The following is a 22,026-nucleotide window of genomic DNA, read 5'->3' as shown; positions in this document are numbered from 1 at the left end:
GTTTTGAGTGTCAATTTACATTATAGGAATGTTTCGTTGAAGATGTATTATTACGCCTGTCATATATCCTTCCGCGGCTTTTTGTCTCCTTTCAGACTGTTTTGGTCTTTTCGCTGTTAGCAACGGAGAGAACCCGAGATAGCTGTAAACCCGATTTTGAGATAATCAGAAAAATATTATTGCGTTAACATTACAAATTGACAAGGGGTGCGAAACACACTTTACTTTCCGACGAGTAATTGGCACTCGCTATCCTTTTTTAAGGATTCCGTTTCCCCTTTTAATAGAGATTGTACATATTGCTAATTTAGTTAGCCCTTATTAGAGAGCTAGCTTGTTAGCATCGTTCTCAAGAAGCCAAGGTAGATAAGCAGGTTGACATTAGCTTGCTAGCTAGCTACCATTAGACTGTTAGCGAGCTGTCACGCAGGTGGACGCTGTCACATCGCCGCCGAACTGCAGCGTGGAGCTGGTCGTTTTGAACCATTAGATAACACTGCAAACGTTGTCGTTTATGGGATCACCATGTCAATGAAGGCCGGTGGAAATCGCAAGCCCGGCGGTGGCAGCATCGGCGGTGCCACCGCTTCTAGTGCCGGAGGAAGCGGCGGGGGCCGACACAATTTGGGCAGGTCAGTGAAAAAAATGCATGTGCGTAATTAGAGAGACTGTGATGCAAATGCAACGTATTCCCAAATTGCTACAATGGCTGGGAACGGCACACGTTTTAAATGGGGACAGTTTGTAACGTTGGGGAAAACTATGTATATGAATGAGAACGTATTTGGGCCTTGGTATGTGTTGGCCACCTAGCGTTGCTGTTAGCTTGGCCTGCTGCAACTTCGACCAGATGATGCCTCATTAATGTACTTTAAAAGATCCACGCCTGTTGACATCACCCCATGTATGTTGTCTTGCATTCCCTGTACGATTGTGCCTTTGGTGTGAGGTTATAGCATTTGGGGGGTTCCTTTATTTATTAATGGTTACTTCAACCTCACGTTGCCCTGCACGAAGTGCATGGCTTGATAGCCAGCTAATTAGCCGATTGACAGTCCGTGCTTCTATATCATGCTCATTTGGGGTTGGTGCGGCGCCAACATGATGATCGCCGATTTGCAACGAAACACAACTCGTTTTAATAGGGACATGCACGTAGCTATATATCGCCACAACGTGGCATTGACTCGCCAAGAATTTGATGTAAAATGTGTAGGCGCATGCATGAAATAAATGGGCGGGGGTGGCTATGGGGTAGAAGAGAGGATAAACCAGCAGATGGCTTTCAACCTTGACGTTGCCGTTGGTCTATATGTGAGAAAGTGTCCTTGAGGTATTACATTTATGCATGTGTCATTTTTAACCAATACTACAAATCTACAGGCTATGCACACATATTGCGAGTGCGTGGCATTGGCGTGTTCCGAATAGCCTTCATTTTATTGGTCCCCGACAGTAGTTCGCATTAATTGCGTAGTCTTCCAACAGAATCATGCTCAATATGTCGAGGGGGTTCAATCGTGAAAGAAACGATGCGTTGTCTTTTATTCTTCTGTATTCCATTATGATGTTAATGATGGTTCATCGGAATTGTTATGAAGTTATTCCGTTATTAGGCATTAAGTGTATTCGGTGGAACTGCGAATAGCGTTCATTGACTCAAATCGGCCCTTCCAGCGGCTGTACAAGGTGCATCTCAGGACATAGTTAAAGATCGAGGTTACGTTTATTTTCTTCCAAGAGCAACATTATCGTCAGTATCCAGTTGTACTTGCTATGTCTGAATGAAACCATCTTTCACGAGGGATGCTTTCCCTTTTCAAATGTAGTTCAGAAATTAAAATTGATTTTTGATGATTCTTTTAATTTTTATCCTTTTTTATAAATTTCATTTCATTTCTTGATTCAAAGATGACTCATACACAGGACTTCTGCTCCCATATTGCTCCCACTTTTTTGTTTGATTTTTTTTCAAGAGCAATGACTATCTTATTAAAGCATATTGTCCAAATATCATAGAATGTGAAATACTTTTAACCTTTTTTATTTTATTTTTCAATTGCCAATCAATCTAAAAAGCATTTCCCATTCTATTTCAGAGGAAGGCACAGTGGCAAAGGACCTTCTGCAGCAGTAAGTAATTTACTTACTAGATATTTCTTGATGGGCTTGAGGTTACTTTAACACAAAGCTTTTCAGTATTGGGCCTCGTTCCTGCATACTGCGTTGTTCAGAACAAGTCTAGTCAAGTCAAGAACATGTCTACAAACTGGTTGAAATAGTCTGAATTGACCGGTCTCCCTGATAAACCTGTGTTGGAGTAAACAATGTGTTGACCACACTGAATATACCAAGACAGAAAAATAAACACAGTACATTTTACTATACCCAGATGAATGTGTAAACAATACACAGGGACATTTAGCCTATGTATATACATTTCTATCTTGGGCGTTTTCTTAATTATAACCCAGTTACACAATTAAACCTTAACTATAGAATTTTCTTTTCTCTTGAGGTTGTCTTCAATGGTGTGTATGCAAACATGAGGATGGTCCACGTGTTGACATCAGTGGTGGTATGTTTACTGCATTTGTTGGATAATTTAGTTGTATCCGTTATGCTGAGCTAGTTGTAGTTATGGTACTGTCTAGCTCCTAATGGTAGTTAGATTCCCACTATGGGTGGGGGGAGACATGCATGCTAAGAATCAATGCACTCATGGTGTTGTAACACACTTGGGGTAAATGCATCGGTCAATTGGCATATCCACTATGAGTCAAAGAGAGTATCCTGCACACTGCAGAGACGCCCGTGTTTGCATCCGCCTTATGCTTAGTGTAAATGAATCTCCTACCGCAGCATGTCATGCAGTCTGTCAAACAGCTTGTCATGCCCCACATGCTGTCCTTTCGGAGCGGTTCTCTGCGCCGCAGTAAACAAAAGCTGTGTAATTACTAGAAAACAGCTGTTTGTGAAAACAAAGCAGATATACGATCAAAGATTTGATCTTAGTCTCCGGAGAACAGCTTTGTAGATCGTTTGGACTTGGCGCGTGGTTTGATATTGGAGCCAATCGTCGTCGTGGTGTCCTACTGTTGTGATATGAATATAATCTTGTTCTCACAGGGGACCAAGTGTGAGCTGAAGGTGAAGAACGGAGCCGTTTATGAAGGAGTGTTTAAGACTTACGGTCCAGAGGTAAGGATGACTTGAAATTCCTTCGTTAGGGCCGTTTCTCGGCCCTAACGTATGCAGTGCTTTACTTTAATTTTCCAGTGAAATAACGGCAGTAGTGGAAGCTAATCAGGGAAGATCATGCCTAGGCAGCACTTGTATGCAGCTTCACCTCTAAGGTGGATTATATAAAGGTTACTCTCTGCATATTTCCTTTTAAGGAAAGGAGGTATGTGGTCCCTCCATTCTTCCTTTTATGGGGATTTATTTTCCCAATGCCTCCCCTTTTAGGTGGCAGTTTGTACAAAAACTTAACCTAGCCTCAGAATATGACGTTCAGAGTAGCTGTAATTGCAAAGCTTGGCTTTGTTGCAGTTTCATGGTACTTCATTAATATCTATAACAGCTTTTAATCATTTTAATTTATATTTCATCTATCATTCATATCCGGTTATTACCTTAATGAGGTGTTGTGAAGGGGCTGACCTGATATGCTTTCTCGTTCATTATTAATACATTTGTGAGGAAAGAACAACATAACCTTTTCGATGGTCCTTTGCCCGTCAGTGTGACTTGGTGTTGGACGCGGCCCACAGAAAGAGTCCCGAGCCAGCCGGGGGTCCACGAAAGGAAGATATTGTGGAAAGCATTATATTCAAGGCCTCCGATGTGGTGGTGGTGACCTTCAAAGATGTGGACCCCAATTTTGCACGGAAAGGTATAAAGGATGAAAACAGGATGGCTCCTGCTCTACTTGTTTTCACCATCTGTTCGCCACATTCGCATACATTGATAGTTTGTCTCGTTATTATAGAATGCAACAAAACAAATGCAAAACTGAATAATTATCTGTGTAAATTGATCTAGTTTAGTCTGTCTTTACAACCATTGCTGTCAAAGAGTGCGAGCAGTCGGTTATATCGCGTCTGGTCAGAGTTGTCAGCCATTGAAAGGTAATGTGAATTATTGATCGGTGCAAAGGTCTCCCTGGCACAGCAGGGGCACTCAATAAAGACTGAATGAGCCTCCTTCATAGAATTCATCTGGATTTGCACAGCTTCTCACTTGAAATACGCTGGTCTATGTAGGATGGACGTGACAAGGAGCCACCAATGTGACTAGGCACACTGCATGTATCAAAGATTAAACCATCCAGAAATGTAATGATGCGATCAGTTGTCTCACCATCAAGTGACGAATTGTGTATTGTTTTACGACGTGAGCAGGTTTCTCAACTAAGATATTTCAGGTTCAGAAGTATATTTGGAGTGTATACATTTTTAATCCTATTTCAAATACAGTATATAGAACACGGCATTCATCAATGTCTATGAGAGATTCAGACTGAGGACCTCATTCAGTAAGATGTGCAGTATTGTATACCTGGAATGTTTAGATAGATTAGTCAGTGATAACTGATCAATCCACTCAGATGACGGTAAATCCTCATCTGAGTGGGTGCGGTACTGTGCGGTAGAGTGTCTGCTCTCTGACACTCTTTCTTACCCTATTTCTGTTTCTCTTCTCCCTTGGTTTAGTCTCATCAGATGCAGGTAATATATCTGTTTACTGTCATTGTACATTCCTATAATTCACATGCACCTTTTTTGTTTAAAGACGGAAATGCATTTCAAGACTTGTGAACAACCCTTACCTCCTAACAATATAATTATTAAAATTTAACAACATATTATTGGGGAAAAAGGCACTTGTGTTTGGATTTAGGCATGCATGGATACAAGTTCTGATGCTATGTTTCGATCAATTTCATGGGATCTTCCTTTGAGTTTACTGTAGCCTTTTTAAAGGGGCAATCACAAAGATCTCCAATTTGTTCTCTTTTGCGCCAACTATGGCGGAAAATCTGAGCAACACACACAAGTGTCTTGAAGAGCGAGGCAGGTGAGGTAGCTCCAACATACCCTCTCTGTGGGGGTGGAAAACGCGCCACTAACTGCCCGCTTGTGAAACCTAATGCAAGAGCTTCAATCTGTAGTCGAGATGCTCAATCACCATGGCAGTAGATGGTGACTTAACTGACCGTAATATGAATATTTGGAGATCTTTGAGATTGCCACTTTATGCTTCATGTTGGGTATGATGGAGATTCCTAGGAGCTCTGCTGCTATTCAAGCAGTGATACAAAAAAAGATGCATGTATTGGGTCATTATTTTTCCATATTCAGATTTCAAACGTTTTTTGTCATGTTTCTTTGAAACAAACATATGTGGCACTGTTACCTGGCTGTATTTTCACCTGCATGAGCTGACACAAGGCTGGGTATGAACTCCTCATAAATACGCACTTGTCGTTTGAGCTTGCCTTTAATCCTTCCGTTTATTTTTTCCTTTGTTGCTGATTTGAATGTCCTGTTCCGGTTTATCTCCTCTAATATGTCCTTGTCTCTCTAACTCCCTCCTGGTTTGGACAGTGATAACTGATTTAAAGATGATGCGCCTTTTCTCTCAGTCAATTCCAGTTTCAAAGCAATGTCTTCCAATTGCTTTGTTTTGGTTTAAATGTGGAATGTATAAGAGCTCACTGTAATGCATGCTTGCTTACTCCCACCGAAGCGCCATCTTTGATTTGGCTTGTCTGCTGATTTGCCTAATTTGTTACTCACAACAACAATTCTGTGTGAATACACGATTCCAACCTATGAGCTTGACATGGTCAGGCCCTGTGAGCCCACCTTGCAGTGCTGATCATGTGTGTGATGGATCAAGCCTTCTCCCTACCACTTAATGGCAGAAGGTTGAACAGGGGGGACTAGTGGGAAAGCTGAATATTATCTGCCCAGGGGCCTGGAATGCTTTATGCACACGGCCCATCTGTGCCAGTGCTGGAATGAGATCAGACCTGGGTTCACTGAGATTAGATTTCCTTGCAAATACATTTGATTCCCCCCCCCCTCCTGCCTGATTGGCCTGGCTTAATTAAACTATTCCCAAAGTAGGAACATAAGAATGTGAGAGTTAACAAGAGGCCAAATTAGTATAACTTCATACAGGTTATAATTTGGATGTTAGCGACATGGAAGCTAGAATATTGCATGGTTGAAACCAATTTATTTATTTTTTTAAAACCCATCTCTCACCTCTAACAACGGTTAAAAAATACAATAAAGTGGTTTCTGCTCTCCGCTGGAAGAAGTCAATTTTTCCTTGACGGGCATAGTAGTGGGTAGGGCTGTATTTACGAGGCCATAATATGTCTAATTTCCTTCACTAATACCTTGGCCGGTTCAGGCAATTAATCCAGTGTTTTTATAGGCATTCGGCTTCCTAAAAGACCAATGCTGAGGCACTTCAGAACTGACTCACTGAGCCTTGCTATAAACGTAGTGATAGTGCCCACAAGCATACATACTGCTTCCACAGGAGCGTATGGATAACTTTGTACGTGTGTGCACCATAGACAACTTTACAGACGCCGCGGTGAGCGGTCGTGTGAACGGGGAGCACAAGGAGAAAGATCTGGAACCTTGGGACGGAGGGGAGACACACACCTCCGGCAGTCTGGAGTCACTGGACACGGATGTAGTAAGACACGCACGCACACGGAGCGATGTAACTTTTTATAGCATTCTACATGTTTTATTTTCTTTTACATGCTAAGGAAAAAGAGCTCACGGGATATGCCTCTTTGTTTTTCGCCTTCTTTAGTCCAACGGCTGGGATCCCAATGACATGTTCAAATACAACGAAGAGAAGTATGGCGTGCTGTCCACGTACGACAGCAGCCTCTCCACATACACGTGAGCCGTCCCTCTCACTTCGTGCATGTCGTGGGTTTTGAAAGCTTTGTTTGTCTTTTGCCACGATTCAGCTTTTTAAGGAGTGGCGACAGCTTGTTCTCTTCAGTGGTTCTCAAACTTTTTTTAACAGGAAAAAGGAGGAGTACCCCCTTTTAAGATTGTAACAGTTAAAATATGTATGAATGATGTATGTTTGCATGTTATTTCACGTAAACATTAAATTGGTGGTGCACATACTTAGTTTGGTGAGAAACATGGACTTTGCTTCACTTATGAATCTTTTCATTCATTTGAAATATTTACCAAACTTGTATAAGTATTCAGATTTTACCTGCCAACTATTTGACAATTATTCAATACCAATATTAACACAACAAAAAAGAGTACCTCATTCAATAGTTCATAGCAGCCCAATATGAGAGAACCAGCTCATTAAACTAAACCCTGCCTCATTAAACTAAACCCTGCCTCATTTAACCACTGAATCGTAGAGGCAGGAGCATATTTGACTCCGGTGAATTGAGTCTTAGATACACTGGAGCTTGTGTGTATCCAAACACTTGGGTTCTCTAAATAAATCACGGTATCTATCTTAACTTGTTATGCCAAGTATTGCCACCTGGAAACAACAGTAATGTGCTTTGAATCATGCTCCTGGGTGTGCGTGGAGAGCTATCAGCTTTGGTAGGACCAGCTGGGCTTGAAAACGACGTTGAGGCAGACAGAGAAGAGCTGCTTGTGGAGAGCGACTGCTGCTATGCCCTTGAAAAAAGAGTGTTTGTGTGTTTTGTGTTGAACGTTCATTTTTGGGAACACTTCTCAAGTAGCAGATCCAGAAAATCGTCTCTTCTGTTTTGCATCAGTACTAATGGAGCTAATTAATTGCAGTGTCCTAAAATAGAAGCAAATGTCATAAAATGAATGTATTGGAAAGGAAATGTAATGCTTGGTAAATCGACTATTAAACCACTGACGATATACCCCTGTTTATGTATATTGTTATCTGCTGCTCTTTTTTGTAGGTTTTTAATCAATCTGGGATGACATTGATGTTCATTTAAAAAAAACAAAACACGAAAAACTGCCTATTTTTATCAAGAAAAGTAAAACCTAAGTCCAGGCTAAAGCCGGCAGCGGGTAGCTGGAGGGACTACTTTAGCTCCCACCTTATCGGAGCAGCACCTTGGCCTCCCTATTGAGGCTCGGCTGCTCTCTCCCCCCCCCCCCCCAGGGTTCCCCTGGAGCGGGACAACTCGGAGGAGTTCCTGAAGCGGGAGGCGCGCGCGGCCCAGCTGGCGGAAGAGATCGAGGCCAGCTCCACGTACAAGGCCCGCGTGGCGCTGGAGAACGACGAGCGGTCCGAGGAGGACAAGTACACGGCGGTGATGCGCGGGGAGCGGGAGGCGCACGCGCTCAGCAGGTGAAGCAGGGCCCGCACGCTCGCCCCCCACCGCACCGCCGCACACGCACGCACCGCGGCCTCAACATATAATATATACAGCTTATATATACAGACATGTGCACTTGGTGCGGAAATGTGTAAATAAAAAAAGCTTATTATATTTTTTTGGCATGCGTGCTTTTGTTATGGACAGAATATACCCTTCTTTTCACTTTCAGCACTAGAAAAAGTGCAAATTCACTTGCACATTTCCGTAACGCATACTTTCAACATCAGTGTGCCAAACGCTATATTGACGAGAATTGATACTGACAGAACTGTTAACGCGTGTGTCTTGCACCTTTGCCTGCTGACGGCCGTGGCCATCCGTGTGCTCGCTTAGAGAGAACAAGTACATTCCCCCCGGCCAGAGGAACAGAGAGGCTTTGTCTTGGGGCGCGGGGCGTCAGAACTCCCCACGCCTGGTCCAGAGCTCCGCCGGACCCCCGCCGCCTCGCCCGGGAGCCCACGACTACAGCCCCAGCGCTGGGGCGGATCAGCGTGTGGTCAACGGAGGTATGGATGGATGTGGAGTTGATCAGTATTGACAAAACATGCAACCCAACCGTCCTTCCAAATAAGGCAATGCATTTAGTTTAGGTTTTGACACAGAGTGTCATTGGTTTAAAGACATCTGCACACTTGTAGTAATCATTTACCATTGAGCAACCACTGCTGTCACTAATCGTAGAATAGCTTTTATTTTTATAAATTGTTTTGTCAATTTTGTTGCTGCCTTGCTTCTCTCCATTTATCCATCCTCCTCTTCCATTGTGTTAGTGAGATGTATGGTCGTCAATAATTGGTTCCTCTCTCCTTTCAATCATCCTTTATCATTTGTCCATCCCTCTTTTTAGGTCCATCCCATTGGCCCTCGCCCTGTCCATCTCCTTCCTCCCGCCCCCCCTCTCGTTACCAGTCTGGTGCATCCTCCCTGCCTCCCCGGGCCGCCACGCCCACCAGGCCTCCTTCCAGACCCCCCTCCCGACCTTCCAGACCTTCCTCCCATTCCTCTTACCCCTCCTATCCTTCCTCCTCATCTTCCTCGGCCCATCATGGGCTGGCGCCGCCAGGCTCCACTCTGCCCAAACGCATGTCTTCGGAAGGTACCCACAGCAGTGGGGAGTGGTCCCGGGCAAAAACACTAGCTCAAGGCACATGCATTGATGTTGGAGCAGAATGAGCTAAATGAAAGCGACGGTGTCTTAAACGCAGGGTTGTGACACACCTTGTTGAAACATGTTTTGGCCCAGATATACTGTGGAGCAACAAAACAGTGGAGCAACAAAACAACTGACCTAAGAGCAGTTTAGCCGCTTCCCTGTCGCGTGACAATTGGTAGTGAGAAGCAGATCTTTTTGTCGGTGCATAAGGCTGTTTCACTTTGCATGAGAGTGTCACCCAGTTTTTGCAGAGCCTTCTGTCTAGCGGAGGTGATGCCACAGTCTTATTACAGGTCCACAGTGGCTGGACATTTTATCACCCGATCACGTATTGTGGCGCAACGTTAAGCGATCGTTTGCTCTACGACACATTGGTGCCGAAACGTTTATCCCAAATCTACTGAGCGCCTCGCACAATATGCAAGGCTATGCATGGATGGAGAATGAATCGGTCTGCAGCTGCACCTCTTTGTTTCAACCATTCACACCAGACCCGCTGAAGCACAACCGGGGTGATTAGTTCAGATGTTTTATAGACCGTTAAAATGTCGTCTTTAAATCTCATTAGCTTTGTCATGTGACCTGTGAAGAGGTCTGTATTTCTGCCACACTTTTATCTCCTGGCTCCCACCCATTGTCCAATGGCTTATTTTGTTTTTCTTCTACCACTTCCGCATCTTTTTCGTTTCCCGTTTTGCTTGTTTGCTTCATTCACCTTCGGTTGCTGTGTGTGCAGTGGGCTGTGGCATCACACGGGGTCACCCACTGCTTCCTCGTGTGTGTGTGTGTGTGTGTGTGTGTGTGTGTGTGTGTGTGTGTGTGTGTGTGTGTGTGTGTGTGTGTGTGTGTGTGTGTGTGTGTGTGTGTGTGTGTGTGTGTGTGTGTGTGTGTGCGCGCGTGCGCGTCAGACGGGTAGAGCACCGGCTCCTACAGTTATAAAAGCCCTAAATCCCAGAGGCTGTGACTGGATTTGTTAGATATCTGCCAGAAGGTGGCGCAGGGACAGAGAAGACTGTAGCTTTGCGATATCGGTCCGTTGGGGTAATTAGTCCGCTTTTTAAAATCTTATTTTGTTTAACGTTTGTATTTTTGGTTTCCTCTCCATCTTCAGGTCCACCAAGGATGTCTCCAAAGTCCCAGCGGACTCCCCGCGCCCACAGAGTACCCCCTTGCCGGACCAGTGCAGGAGTGGACTTCATGTCCCACAATGCCCCTGGAGAGGTTCCCGTCACCCAGCAGTCTAGGAGTAGCTCCTCTGGCGGAACGTGGTCCTCTGTGGTCAGTGGAGGTAAGGCACATGGGTTATGGGTTTTACCCATTTTCTTTTCCGTTTGTTTGAAAGCCCTTTCATTATATTATATTATACTTTTTAATTAGCAGAACAAATAAATGAGCCGCATCTGAAATAACTGCTGTTTGCTAATATTTTATAAATCTGTTCGATAAATAAAGAAAGCTTGCAGTCTCAAAAGTATTTGGATCCAAACCATAAATGCTTTTACTTGCCAAGTACTTTAAAGGAAGTACTTTTTTTTATGAATTGGTAGCTTCTGTTCAACCCCATCCTTCTACCCCCGTGCTCCCCGCAGTCCACAGACCTCGCTCCCCCCGTCAGAACAACATGGGCGGAGCCTCCCCAGGCCCCGCCTCCGTGGCCGCAGCCCAGGCAGGTGCAGCTCCAATGGAGGCGTCCGCCCCCCCACCGGTGGCGTCCTCTCCTGCCGCTGCTACCCCCACCCCTGGCACGGGGGCCGGTCCCGCTGCAGAAGGTGAGACCCTCGCTCTACCTCCCCTGTTGCCTTTCTCCCCCTCACTACTTGTGTGAGGTAGTTTGTTCACTGCTTTTAGAGGCAGGACTCGTCACTCACTCACTCACTCACTCACTCGCGCTGCGCTCTGCGTTCTTCAAGGGAAAGAGAGCCGGGTCCAGGAGACGAGACAGACGTCGCCCACGGCGAATAAGGAGAACATCAAGCCCCTTGACAGCACCCCTAGTATAACTAGAGCTGTGTGTAAAGGTGAACTCAACCGTGCAGTCGCTGTATGCATTTCATCTGATTCGGTGACATTGGGCTTGTTGACGAGTTGAATCACGCTGAACCACAATCCTTGTCTCCTCTCTTATTCTCCTGCAGGACCACCTTCCATGGCTCAAGACCACAGAAAACAAATAGACAATTTAAAGAAATTTAGCGTAGACTTTAGGGTAAGTTGAACAGAGTTTTCTTTCTTCTTCTAAAGTAAAATGGCCAGCCATGTTGAGATGCCAATAGTGCTGTGACACTCCCATGTACTGATCCCATGCTGAGTGGGACATGAAAGCAGGCCGGTTACAGCTACTACAACACAACTTGTACACAGTCTCCCGTTTTCATCAGCAATCTGATGTAGCCTCTCTCTCTCTCTCTCTCTCTCTCTCTCTCTCTCTCTCTCTCTCTCTCTCTCTCTCTCTCTCTCTCTCTCTCTCTCTCTCTCTCTCTCTCTCTCTCTCTCTCTCTCTCTCTCTCTCTCTCTCTCTCTCTCTCTCTCTCTCTCTCTCTCTCTCTCTCTCTCTCTCTCTCTCTCTCTCTCTCTCTCTCTCTCTCTCTCTCTCTCTCTCTCTCTCTGCGCCATGTCCAGTTGCAGTCCAGCTCTAACGCCGAACCTGCGTTCGACCAGATGAAACCCGGGGACAAGCCCAAGGACCCCCCCCTAGACAAGGCCTCCGCTCTGGGCCAGGAGGGCGGCGGTGACGAGGGGGCGGCCGCGGCCCCCGGCTCTGCCCAGGGCCCTCCCGCCTCAGCCGGTAAGCCGGGCAGCCCCGCCGTGTCTGCCGCCGCCGCCGCCTCCTCCTCCCCCGCCGGGGCCGACCAGAAGAGGCCAGGGCCGGACGTGACCTCGCAGGGGGTCCAGACCACCTCCCCCTCCACCTTCACCAAGGCCGAGGGCCGGGAGGAGAAGAAGGAGGCGGTGCACGAGTGAGTGGGAAGGAGATGAGGGGCGAGCCCTGAGTGGAAGCGGAGGGAGCGCTGCTAGAGTTGTCTACATTTTTTTTTTTCTTCCCCAATGCAGGCAGGTGAAGAAGTCCACTTTGAACCCCAACGCCCACGAGTTCAAGCCTCGGTTCAACGCCCAGGTCAGTCAAAGGGGGGCACGGGCGTTTGAGGGGAATCAATGGCATTAACCGTCCCCACACATGTGAAGCGTACTCAGCACGTGTCTCGCTTCCCTTCCAGCCCAAGCCCGCCAACACCCCCACGCCCCCACGGCCGCAGGGCCAGCCCAGCCCCTCCATCGTGGTGCAGCAGCCCCCTGCGGTGTACAGCCAGGTCTGCTTCCCCCAGATGTACCCGCTCACGCCCGTCAGCCCTGGAGTGCAGGTGAGAGGCAGCAGACGCCTGGGACAAAGAGACCCCCGTGGGCAGATCCAAGCCTCGTTTGTAGTCGTGCGACGACAGATCCTCAGATGAGGGATAATCACGGCCCTCGCCCGCGGATCAGGGATTTGTCGCCGTGGCGTAAAGCACCGAGAACGAGAAACTCTACGGGAAAAACGATTAAGTATGCGGTCGGAACCACGGACTCCCGCCCGAAGTCCTAATCAAACTGTTTGTATCGCTTGCGTAGTTCGAGTAAAAACACTATAGCACTGATGCCTGCAAGTCAAACATTCACAACTAAAAAGGAATAAAGTGTATAAAGAACCAAAGTCCCCAAATATGGAGTACGCTGGAAGAAAGCTCAGGTTTATCTTTTAACTTAAACTTAACGCCCGTTGGATCCTTCGAATCAGTGTTTAAAACTCTCTACACGCAATATATTGATATGAATGCAATTATAACCAAGACCATACTCCCACTCTATCAACGCCACGTCTTTCAGCATGCTTCCACAATAGTCTCTTTCCCCTAATCCCTCTGTCTCCCATACTCCACACGTTTGAAACCTCACCCATCGTTTTCCTCTCTGTGCGTCCATCTTCTGTCCTTGTTTGTTTCCACCCAGGAGAATGGCGCTTCCCTTGGTTTGATCATTACTTTGTTTACTCGATGTCCCCAACACACCTGCATGCGTTGTTTTGTTTTTAGCTGTTTTCCTTCCATCATTTTTTTAATGCACAGGGGATGCTGCTTCTTTTCATGCTGTTCTTTCATCTGACACGCGCACACATGCACACAATATACATATTGTGCTTTTCCCCTTAACTCCACAGCACCGCCGTGAATGTACGTCCCCAGCAAAAAGGGAACACTCCCTGAGTAAGCCGTGGCAGGATGATATTTTTAGTGTTCTGTTTACCCTAACTCGTAGTGAGAAAAACATTTCGTCACAATTCACCGTTTGGAAAAAGCATGACAATAATCAGATCAAAAAAGGTAATCATCATTTAATAATAAAGGATTGAGACGAAATACAACTGAACCAGGGCTGCGGTCATGGAGTGGCCAAACGCGAGGAACACATCCTGGTGTTTCACTGGTGGTCACGGGCCTCTGACAAACCTCCCTACGTCCTCACCCCGACCCCGCGAGCCGTCAAAGAAAAGCGCTGCGAGTTAATCGATCAATGGAAAAATTAAAAACGGTCGACTTTCTTTAGAAGGCTGCTGTAGGCGTGTTCGTTTTAACAGTTGATAATGCGTCCATTTTAAAAAAAACTGCCCATTAAGCAGATTCGTCTTTCGAGCCAACAGCCGGCTGAAGCCTCAGCCTACGGCTCCACCGATGCAGATAACCCACAGCTTGTGAGCGTCAATATCTGGTTGTGCTGCCAGTGGCTTTAAGGAACACTTGATGATCCAACATCAGTCAAGACCTAATGAGCAACATGGGTGTCAAACTAAAGACTGGTTCTTTTTTCCCCCCCTTCTCCCTCTCTTCCTCACTCCCTCTCTCCTCTCAATCTTCTCTCTGTCTCTCTCCATTAGAAAAGCATAATCTGGAAGGTTTGTGACATTTTCTAAGATTTCTATTATATCTTTTTCTTTTTTTTCTTCCTCCACACAAATCCACATTGACATTTTTTTTGCTTGCCCTGCGAAGTAATGCCCGTCGGAGGTTGGCTTGCCAACTTCCTTCTGCAGTTCCTTCAAACAATCTTTTTTTCATTTTTTTTTTCACGGGGGGTCCTTTTCATCTGCATCCTAGCTACCGGGGGCACCATTACCGTAGTGTTCCGCTGTCACCCTGTCATCGTAACGGATGCAGTTGCTGATGAGCAGCGAAGTGGGATGGCTTACCACCGATGCATGGCACACTTGAGACAGGGAGTTGACACGCGTTGTATTCGGGTGATAGTGTCAAAAGACAGAGTGCATCTCAAACAGCGGTGTAGCTTTCCCGAGATAGACTCAGCAGGAGGAGGAGTGAAATTGCATGAAACCCAAGGTAAGGGATTAGACTTCTACTCTCAAACCGTGGCCCCAAAAAGGCATGCTGGGATGTGTGGGTATGTGTCGGCACTCGCACACGCACAACCCCCCCCGGTGTTGTAGTTCTGTGTGTATGTTGGGTGTCAGGGACCGCACGGCGAGCCGAGTGTGAGCGCCATATCCTCCCCCGCAGTCCTCGATTCAAAACAAACCGGGCCATCTCCCTGTGAATGGCCCGGGCACACTCCCTCCTGTTTGTGTTTGAATCAGGAGGGCAGAATGAGCTGAGTGACAGTGGGAATGAGTGGGGAGGACTCTGTCCACGGGTGTCCTGTGTCTCACCCCTCCTGTCCCTCTCTCCTTCTCCACCACTTCCAGTCTCCGGCCATGTACCACATCCAGATGCCCCACATGGCGGTCAGCCAGTCCAAACCTTACAGACCAGGTAAAGGTGAGCACAGCCCCATCATTCAGGTCAACGTTTCATCTCCACACTCGGGACGTATACGCCTAAAGAGCTGAGACGCTGCCGAAAACGCTTCTTCACTTTCCGTTGCGTTCATGTGGAGGTGAGATGAAACCACCGCTACCACTAAATGCTTTCCCTCCCTGCCCCACGTCCCACCGTTGTCTCCAGTACCCAACATGCCCCAGCAGAGGTCAGACCAGCACCACCCTCCCGGCACGCCCAACATGATGCACCCGGTCACGGCGGCGGCACCGCCCCTCGTAGCGCAGAACCCCGCCTACTCTGCGCAGTACTTCACCTGCAGCCCGCAGCAGTTTGCCAGCCAGCCCCTGGTGCAGCAGATGCCCCACTACCAGGCCCAGGTGAGCCGCCGCAGTGGCTCAGGGCTCCCTGGATCCCCAGGACGAGGCATCGCCGACCACCGTCTGTGGGCCTAGTGCTGTAGGAGGGTTTACAAAGGATCATAGTAGAAAGCAATAAGTGTATCACAGGGTTATAGTATTACTGACAAATAAACGTATCCAATCATATACACATCCAATCCAATTATCTGCAAAAGTAAAAGTTATACTCAATTATGAAGAAGAATATGTATTAAAGGATTAAGGTTAAGACAATGTTTATGTGACATGTCAATATAAGACATCACAGCCTCAGGGCTGCCCAGCTGTCTGACGGACTGAAGCTGGGGACTCCCTCTATAGGTTAAACCCATGCTATTGCACGCCTCATCTCTGATTCGCTGATTTACCCTGTCCCCTGCTGACTTGGCGTCGATACGATAGACTTGCCCTCGGTTTATTTAAACTGAGTTGAAGGGGGCGTTTCCATGCGAACAGGCACCCCCTCCACCATGACCGAGCCTGATTGCAATTGAAGGCTGAGTCAGGGGTCCGGGTCCCCTGTAACCGTCCGTCCGTCCTTTGCCCCCCCCCCCGCTAGGCTCAGCATGTGTTCAACCCGGTGATGCAGGGCAGCGCCAGGATGATGGCTCCGCCCACCCATGGCCAGCCCGGCATGGTGTCGTCCTCCACCACGCAGTACGCTGAGCAGACACACACCATGTATGGTAGGTCTACCCCCCCCCCCAATGATAACTCCCTGTGCTGGGCGAGTCGAGCCATCCGGTCCCCACCTTGTGTGTGTGTGTGTGTGTGTGTGTGTGTGTGTGTGTGTGTGTGTGTGTGTGTGTGTGTGTCGGGCGCTGCACGAAGCGGCAGTGAAGGGTGGGTAGCTGATGGGGTTTCACCCGTTCCTGTGTGGCTCCGGTCGCCGCGGTCACCAGGCTAGCCGCGCGCCGCCTAGAGCCGCTCGCGGGCCTCAGGTGCCTGGGGTTCCGGCGCTGACGTTCTCCGCTCTGTGGTGTGTGTTGTGTGTGTGTGTGTGTGTGTGTGTGTGTGTGTGTGTGCGTGCACGTGCCTGTGTTCCAGTGTCGCCAGGGCCCATGCCCCAGCAGTACCCCCACCCCAATGCCACCCTCCACCCCCACCCTCAGCACCCTCAGCCCTCGGCCACGCCCACGGGCCAGGGCCCACAGGGCGGGCAACACGGAGGGCCCCCCAGCCACCAGGCCGCCAGCCCCGTCCAGCACTCGCAGCACCAGCAGGCGGCAGCAGGTGACTCCGAGCTCCGCCCCGAGCCCCGGGCGCCTCACGTAGCTCCTCGCACCGCCCCCAACGCACCAAAGCTCACGCCCAGAGCGCAGTCGTCAACCAAGCCCGCTCTCGGCCCACCCCCGCGCTAATCAATCAACGCTTCCCCGCCGCAGGCCGAGCTGCCGCAGGCTCCTCTAGCCTGTTACGACCTTCTTGTTGAGCGGATCCATTTAACTGGCCTAGATGAGCGAAAGCGTGCGGGATTTCACACGCCTTCCGTGGGAAGACGAGGACACGAGGAAGTTCGGCTTCCATTTGCGCTCTGCTCTGAGCTTTGGTGTGCTGAGGCCTTTACTGGGACCTACAGACGGACCGCTTTACATTTCTAAACACGAGTCACGCCTATCGACTGTCTCCCGGGGCTCTCGGCCTTCTGGGAGTCCAGCAGAATGGAGGCTCTTCGTTGTGCGTTGTTTTGAATCTCCGTATGAAGAGGCTTGCCGAGCAGTTGTTCTTATGCATGCTTTCTTTCCGTGTGTGTGCGTGTTCTCGTGTGCGCGTGTGTTTCCCAGCGGCGGCGGCGGCCCAGGCTCTCCACATGGCCAACCAGGCCCCCCAGCAGCAGATGTACTCGCCGCTGGCCCCCAGCAACCCGGCGATGAACCAGGGCCCTAACCCCCAGTCGCCCCAGGCCACCTTCCCCACCGGCCAGCAGACGTTGTACCTCCACCCTCAGCAGGTGCCGCACGGCTACAACCCCAACCACATGGCGCACGTCCAACAGGTGAGTCTCAGCCTCCATCACCCTGGCTTACCAGTTCTAACCAAATCACAACTGTTTGTCATTTCAGGGCTCCAGACTAATTTTAGGAGTTGGTTGCACTGGTGCTCCTAACTTATTTTTTTAGGTGCACCAGCACAAAATGTAGGTGCACCAAATTTTTCATTGCGTCGCCTTTAACGCCATAAGGTCACCTTTTCACGCTCTCCATAACTTTCATATAATGTGAATGATTTTTGAACAAGAATAGTGGTTCGTTCCAGGCAACCCGTAACCCGTGTTTTTCACAACCTTCTACCTGTGAAAAGGCCCTGGAACGGCAGACAAAATTCACTCCCTGTTCCAGCTTGTAACTCACGGACTAAAAAGTCCCTGGAACGCAGCATGAGGTGTAGATAAATGTTTTTCATTGAGCTGAAATGGAACATTTCAAACTAAAAAATTAAGCAAAATAAAACATTTCCAAATAAAAGTGCTTGTACGGGTAATTCAAACTCTCTGAATAACTACTCTCATTAGTAGGGCAGGTTGGAACAGTAGGCCTAGTTCTTATGAATGTAAAAACATTCTATGTTTTTACCTCGCTTAATTTTCCCCCTCTTTTGTTTCGTTTATCTATTTCAGTTACTCAGGTCATTTGCAATTTATAAAAAAAAACAAGAAAAAAACAAAAACACAAGCAGTGAACAGGACCAGAGCCAATCAGAGGCAAAGAACTCTTCTGTTATTGGTTTAGACCACGATATGATCCTACCATGAGTAGGGATGGGGATCATAAATATTTATTGATGTCGATACCATTTTCGGTACTCCTTAACGATCCAAGTCTTTATCGATACCACTATTGATACTTTTCTATTAATTGGTGGAAATACAAAGCGTTTTTTTAGTAGTGCTGTCAAGCGATTAAAATATTTAATCGCATTAATGTCATAGTTAACTCAGTTAAACGCGAGCAATCGCTATTAACTGCAAATGTTCTTTCTATGCTAAATATCCCTTGATTTCTTTGTCCCGTTAATTTTTCTCATTCTAATGCTCTTATCAACATGGAGAAGTGCATCGGCTTGCCTTGTGCAAATGGTTTTGTTATTGATAACAACATTGGCAAATACTGATCAAAACAGGACGATACAAAAAAAAAGCCTATAGTGCAATTAAACGATGAACATACAAACATACTGCCTTGAACATAGCAGTCAGGCTACTGCTTCTTTGTTTTGAGCCTAAAAAAATAAAATAATAATTGTGTACAATTTCTGTGTGTGCGATTACCGCTCGTAGTTTGAGTGGATGATTAAGACGTGCCCGTCTGTGGTGCGACAGGAGAAGGAGGAGACAGAGTGTTCTCAACTCGGAGACAGTCGAAGGTACTGCATTTGGCCTTTATTTGATGCACAATGCTAATGTGCTTGGCCATTGAGGTTGTGTTCCCCCCTTTACAGAAAATGATTTTCGCCCCTTTTCGCCCATTCAGCTATCCCCGCGAGCAAAGTTAACTGCCAGACTTCACTGGTTTTACTTATAATACCTGTTTGCTTACAATTCCATTCAAAACATTGGTGGACGCGCTGTAGTGATTGGATGGATTTGATTTAAATGCTGTGACGCGACTCAAGAGACACAACATTACGTTACAGAACCTACGGGACAAAAAAAGCCCAAGCGTTAATGATTTTCGAGTTTTGAAAAAAGTGGAACCGGGGCCTTGATGGAACTGGGTTTCGATCCCCATCCCTAACCATGAGTGTGAGTTGGATTACAGGAGAACACAGAGAGATGATGCGATTGCGAAGGAAATGTATTTTTTCACCCGGGCAGCGATAGGTGCAACAGTGCGACCTATAAAAAAATATTAGTCTCACCCTTAAATATTTTGGTTGCACTCTGGAGCCCTGCATTTTAGGCGCCCGCAACAGTTATTGATGAAACAATGATGGCCATGGGGATTGGATCCCACATCTCAACCGACCATTATGTAACTTTAAAGAAAAAAATAAGAAACCTTTACTTATTTATTAAAAAAAATAATAATAATACGCAAACACACGCACACACCACCAGTCAGCTCCCAGCCAATAAAGTGCCTCTAGCCATGTCCCGTTGATTGGAGTTCCTTCAGTTCTCCTTCCTGCGCACACGTAGTGTCCTTGGGTACCATTATTTATTATCGGGTATTATTACCCCCCTCTGTCTTTCTCTGTACATATCCTCTGCACTATTTTATTTTGTAATTGTTTTTCATGGCTTTCAGAAATGGAGCTGTATTAATACATGGATTGCCAGAGGGCGCCATTTTGTCTGGTTGCGAGTGCTGCTCTTATGGCTGCTCTACATCCACAGTGCCCCAAGCTAAGCTACTCTGGTGCCGCTGCTCTGACAAGTCTGCTACATGCATAAACATCAGCTCCTCGTCTCGCCATACGCTAAAGCAAAGAAAATAAATGTCTCTCTCTCCCCCCTCTGTCTCACCCTCTGCTCCCTCTCCCCCCCCGTCTCTCTCTCCGTCTCTCTGCTCCGTCTCTGCTTCCTCTCTGTCTCTTTCTCTCTCTCTCTGTCCCTCTCTCTGTCCCTCTCTCTGTCTCTCTCTCGGTCTGACTCTGCTTCCTCTCTCTCTCTCTCTCTCTTTCTGTGTCTCTCTGTCTCTCTCACCCCGTCTCTCTCTCTGTCTCTCTCTCTGTCTCTGCTTCCTCTCTGTCTCTCTCTCTGTCTCCCTCTCTGCTTCTTCTCTGTCTCTCTCTTTCTCTCTCTCTCTCTGTCTCTCTCTCTGTCTCTCTCTCTGTCTCTCTGTCTCTCTCTCTCCGTCTCTCTCTCTGTCTCTCTCTCTCTGTCTCCCTCTCTGCCTCTCTCCGTCTCTCTCTCTCCGTCTCTCTCTCTCTCTCTCTCTCTGTCTCCCTCTCTGCTTCCTCTCTGTCTCCCTCTCTGTCTCCCTCTCTGCTTCCTCTCGGTCTCTCTCTCTGTCTCCCTCTCTGCTTCCTCTCTGCCTCCCTCTCTTTCTCCCTCACTTGCAAACAAACGCTGCCCCTCTCAGCCACCCCGTCTAACAGACAGCCTGCTCTTTGTCCCCCAGGCTCATATGCAGTCGGGCATGGTGCAGTCCCACCACGGCGCGCCCGGCCACCCCCCCATGATGCTGATGGCCACGCAGGGCCCAGGGGGGCCCCAGCCCCAGATGCCCCAGAACGCCCTGAACCCCATCCCCGTCTCCTCCACCACGCACTTCTCCTACCTGGCACACCCACAAGGTAGGCTCCTGGGTCCACTCCCCTGGGGGAGAGAGGAATGTGTTGGTTTAGATAAATACATCTATTGACTGTGCGATATCATGACTAGGTTTTTTATTTTCGGTGCTCATCAATGCACCTAGAAGTTGCAGGTCTTTGTGTACGTTCTACATGTGGCGTCACTAAAGCTGAACCCTAATGCGTTTGGTTTCCCTGTGTGCTCCCTGCAGTGCAGGCTCATCACCAGCAGCAGTTGTAGACAGGGGGCGCTGGTGAGCTGAAGGACCCTCGGCCTCGCACTTGTTACCCAGAAGAAGCTGAAGAAAACGACCCCCCCCCCCCCCCCACCCCTTCCTCCTCCTCCCCTTTCTTCATCCACACATGACATAATACTCATCAGCTTTTCTTCTCCCCTCCTCCTAACCCTCCCCTCCAAGTCTAGGCAATAAGAGAATGTTAACAGATTGATGCAGTGACGAAACCTTTTAACAAGATTAATATTTAACGGGAAGAACCGACTGTTTTATGGCCCTGTTAGCTGTTCAAGATATGGGCATACACAGACACAGATATGCAGTACATACAGACTTAACCGTTAAAAAAGAAAAACAGCGTCGACACACATTTTTGAGAGGGTCCCTAACGGAGTTTAAACTCGAGTCAGCTTGCCGAGCGAGGAGCAAGAGAGAGTAAGCAATTAACGGAGAGTAAATAACAGAACTGGAACTTAACGTATTTGTCTGCACCTTGTTATGGAAAAAAAAATTCTTCCAACTTCTAGACAGTATTAATCCTACTGTTTAACTATTGCTGCTGCTGCTATGTGCTGCATTTGTTTCCAGTTACATGACAAGTTTCTAACCAAATCACAACTATTAAAGTCGTTTTTTGGCGCCCGAAGACGAGGAGAACAGTTATTTATGAAACGATGATGGCCGAGGTGATTGGATCCCACTTCTCACCCGACCATTATGTAACTTTTAAGTTAAAAAAAGAAACTTTTACTTTGTAGATAATATAAATAATTTAAAAAATCAGTAAAAAAAATAAAAAAACAATAAAAAAGTT

The 22,026-nt window shown here is 47.4% G+C and overlaps 1 protein-coding gene across 11 annotated transcripts; it reads left to right on the top strand.

Moving 5' to 3' along the window:
* Positions 1–59: 59 nt before the first annotated feature.
* atxn2 (ataxin 2) lies at positions 60–21,858 on the top strand. Of its 11 annotated transcripts, none has more exons than XM_030358408.1 (26): positions 71–632; positions 2,100–2,133; positions 2,519–2,578; positions 3,130–3,201; positions 3,745–3,895; positions 4,716–4,730; positions 6,596–6,720; positions 6,844–6,935; positions 8,167–8,355; positions 8,720–8,892; positions 9,234–9,482; positions 10,651–10,827; positions 11,129–11,308; positions 11,450–11,557; positions 11,675–11,745; positions 12,159–12,496; positions 12,591–12,654; positions 12,755–12,898; positions 14,446–14,463; positions 15,268–15,340; positions 15,527–15,720; positions 16,301–16,427; positions 16,789–16,974; positions 17,526–17,737; positions 20,805–20,979; positions 21,189–21,858. In XM_030358408.1, exons 1-26 carry the CDS (start codon positions 526–528, stop codon positions 21,215–21,217), a joined length of 3,363 nt encoding a protein of 1,120 aa, XP_030214268.1. In that variant the 5' UTR covers positions 71–525; the 3' UTR covers positions 21,218–21,858. The 11 variants fall into 11 exon arrangements, with proteins under 11 accessions (XP_030214270.1, XP_030214275.1, XP_030214279.1 ...); XM_030358409.1 differs by having other exon boundaries at positions 75–632; positions 15,268–15,334; XM_030358410.1 differs by lacking the exon at positions 4,716–4,730 and having other exon boundaries at positions 60–632.
* The last annotated feature ends 168 nt before the right edge of the window (positions 21,859–22,026 follow it).

This window comes from Gadus morhua, chromosome 6 (assembly GCF_902167405.1).
Source record: "Gadus morhua chromosome 6, gadMor3.0, whole genome shotgun sequence".
NCBI lineage: Eukaryota > Metazoa > Chordata > Actinopteri > Gadiformes > Gadidae > Gadus > Gadus morhua.
Note: the sequence above shows the minus strand (reverse complement) of the source record. Positions and strands in the feature narration are given on the sequence as shown.

Excerpts from the sequence above, each read along its gene's own strand:
- atxn2 (XM_030358408.1), top strand. The coding sequence starts at position 526 with ATGTCAATGAAGGCCGGTGGAAATCGCAAGCCCGGCGGTGGCAGCATC. Across the intron at positions 11,309-11,449 it reads GGCCGGTCCCGCTGCAGAAG|GGAAAGAGAGCCGGGTCCAG; the intron begins GTGAGACCCTCG and ends GCGTTCTTCAAG. Across the intron at positions 16,975-17,525 it reads GCACCAGCAGGCGGCAGCAG|CGGCGGCGGCGGCCCAGGCT; the intron begins GTGACTCCGAGC and ends TGTGTTTCCCAG.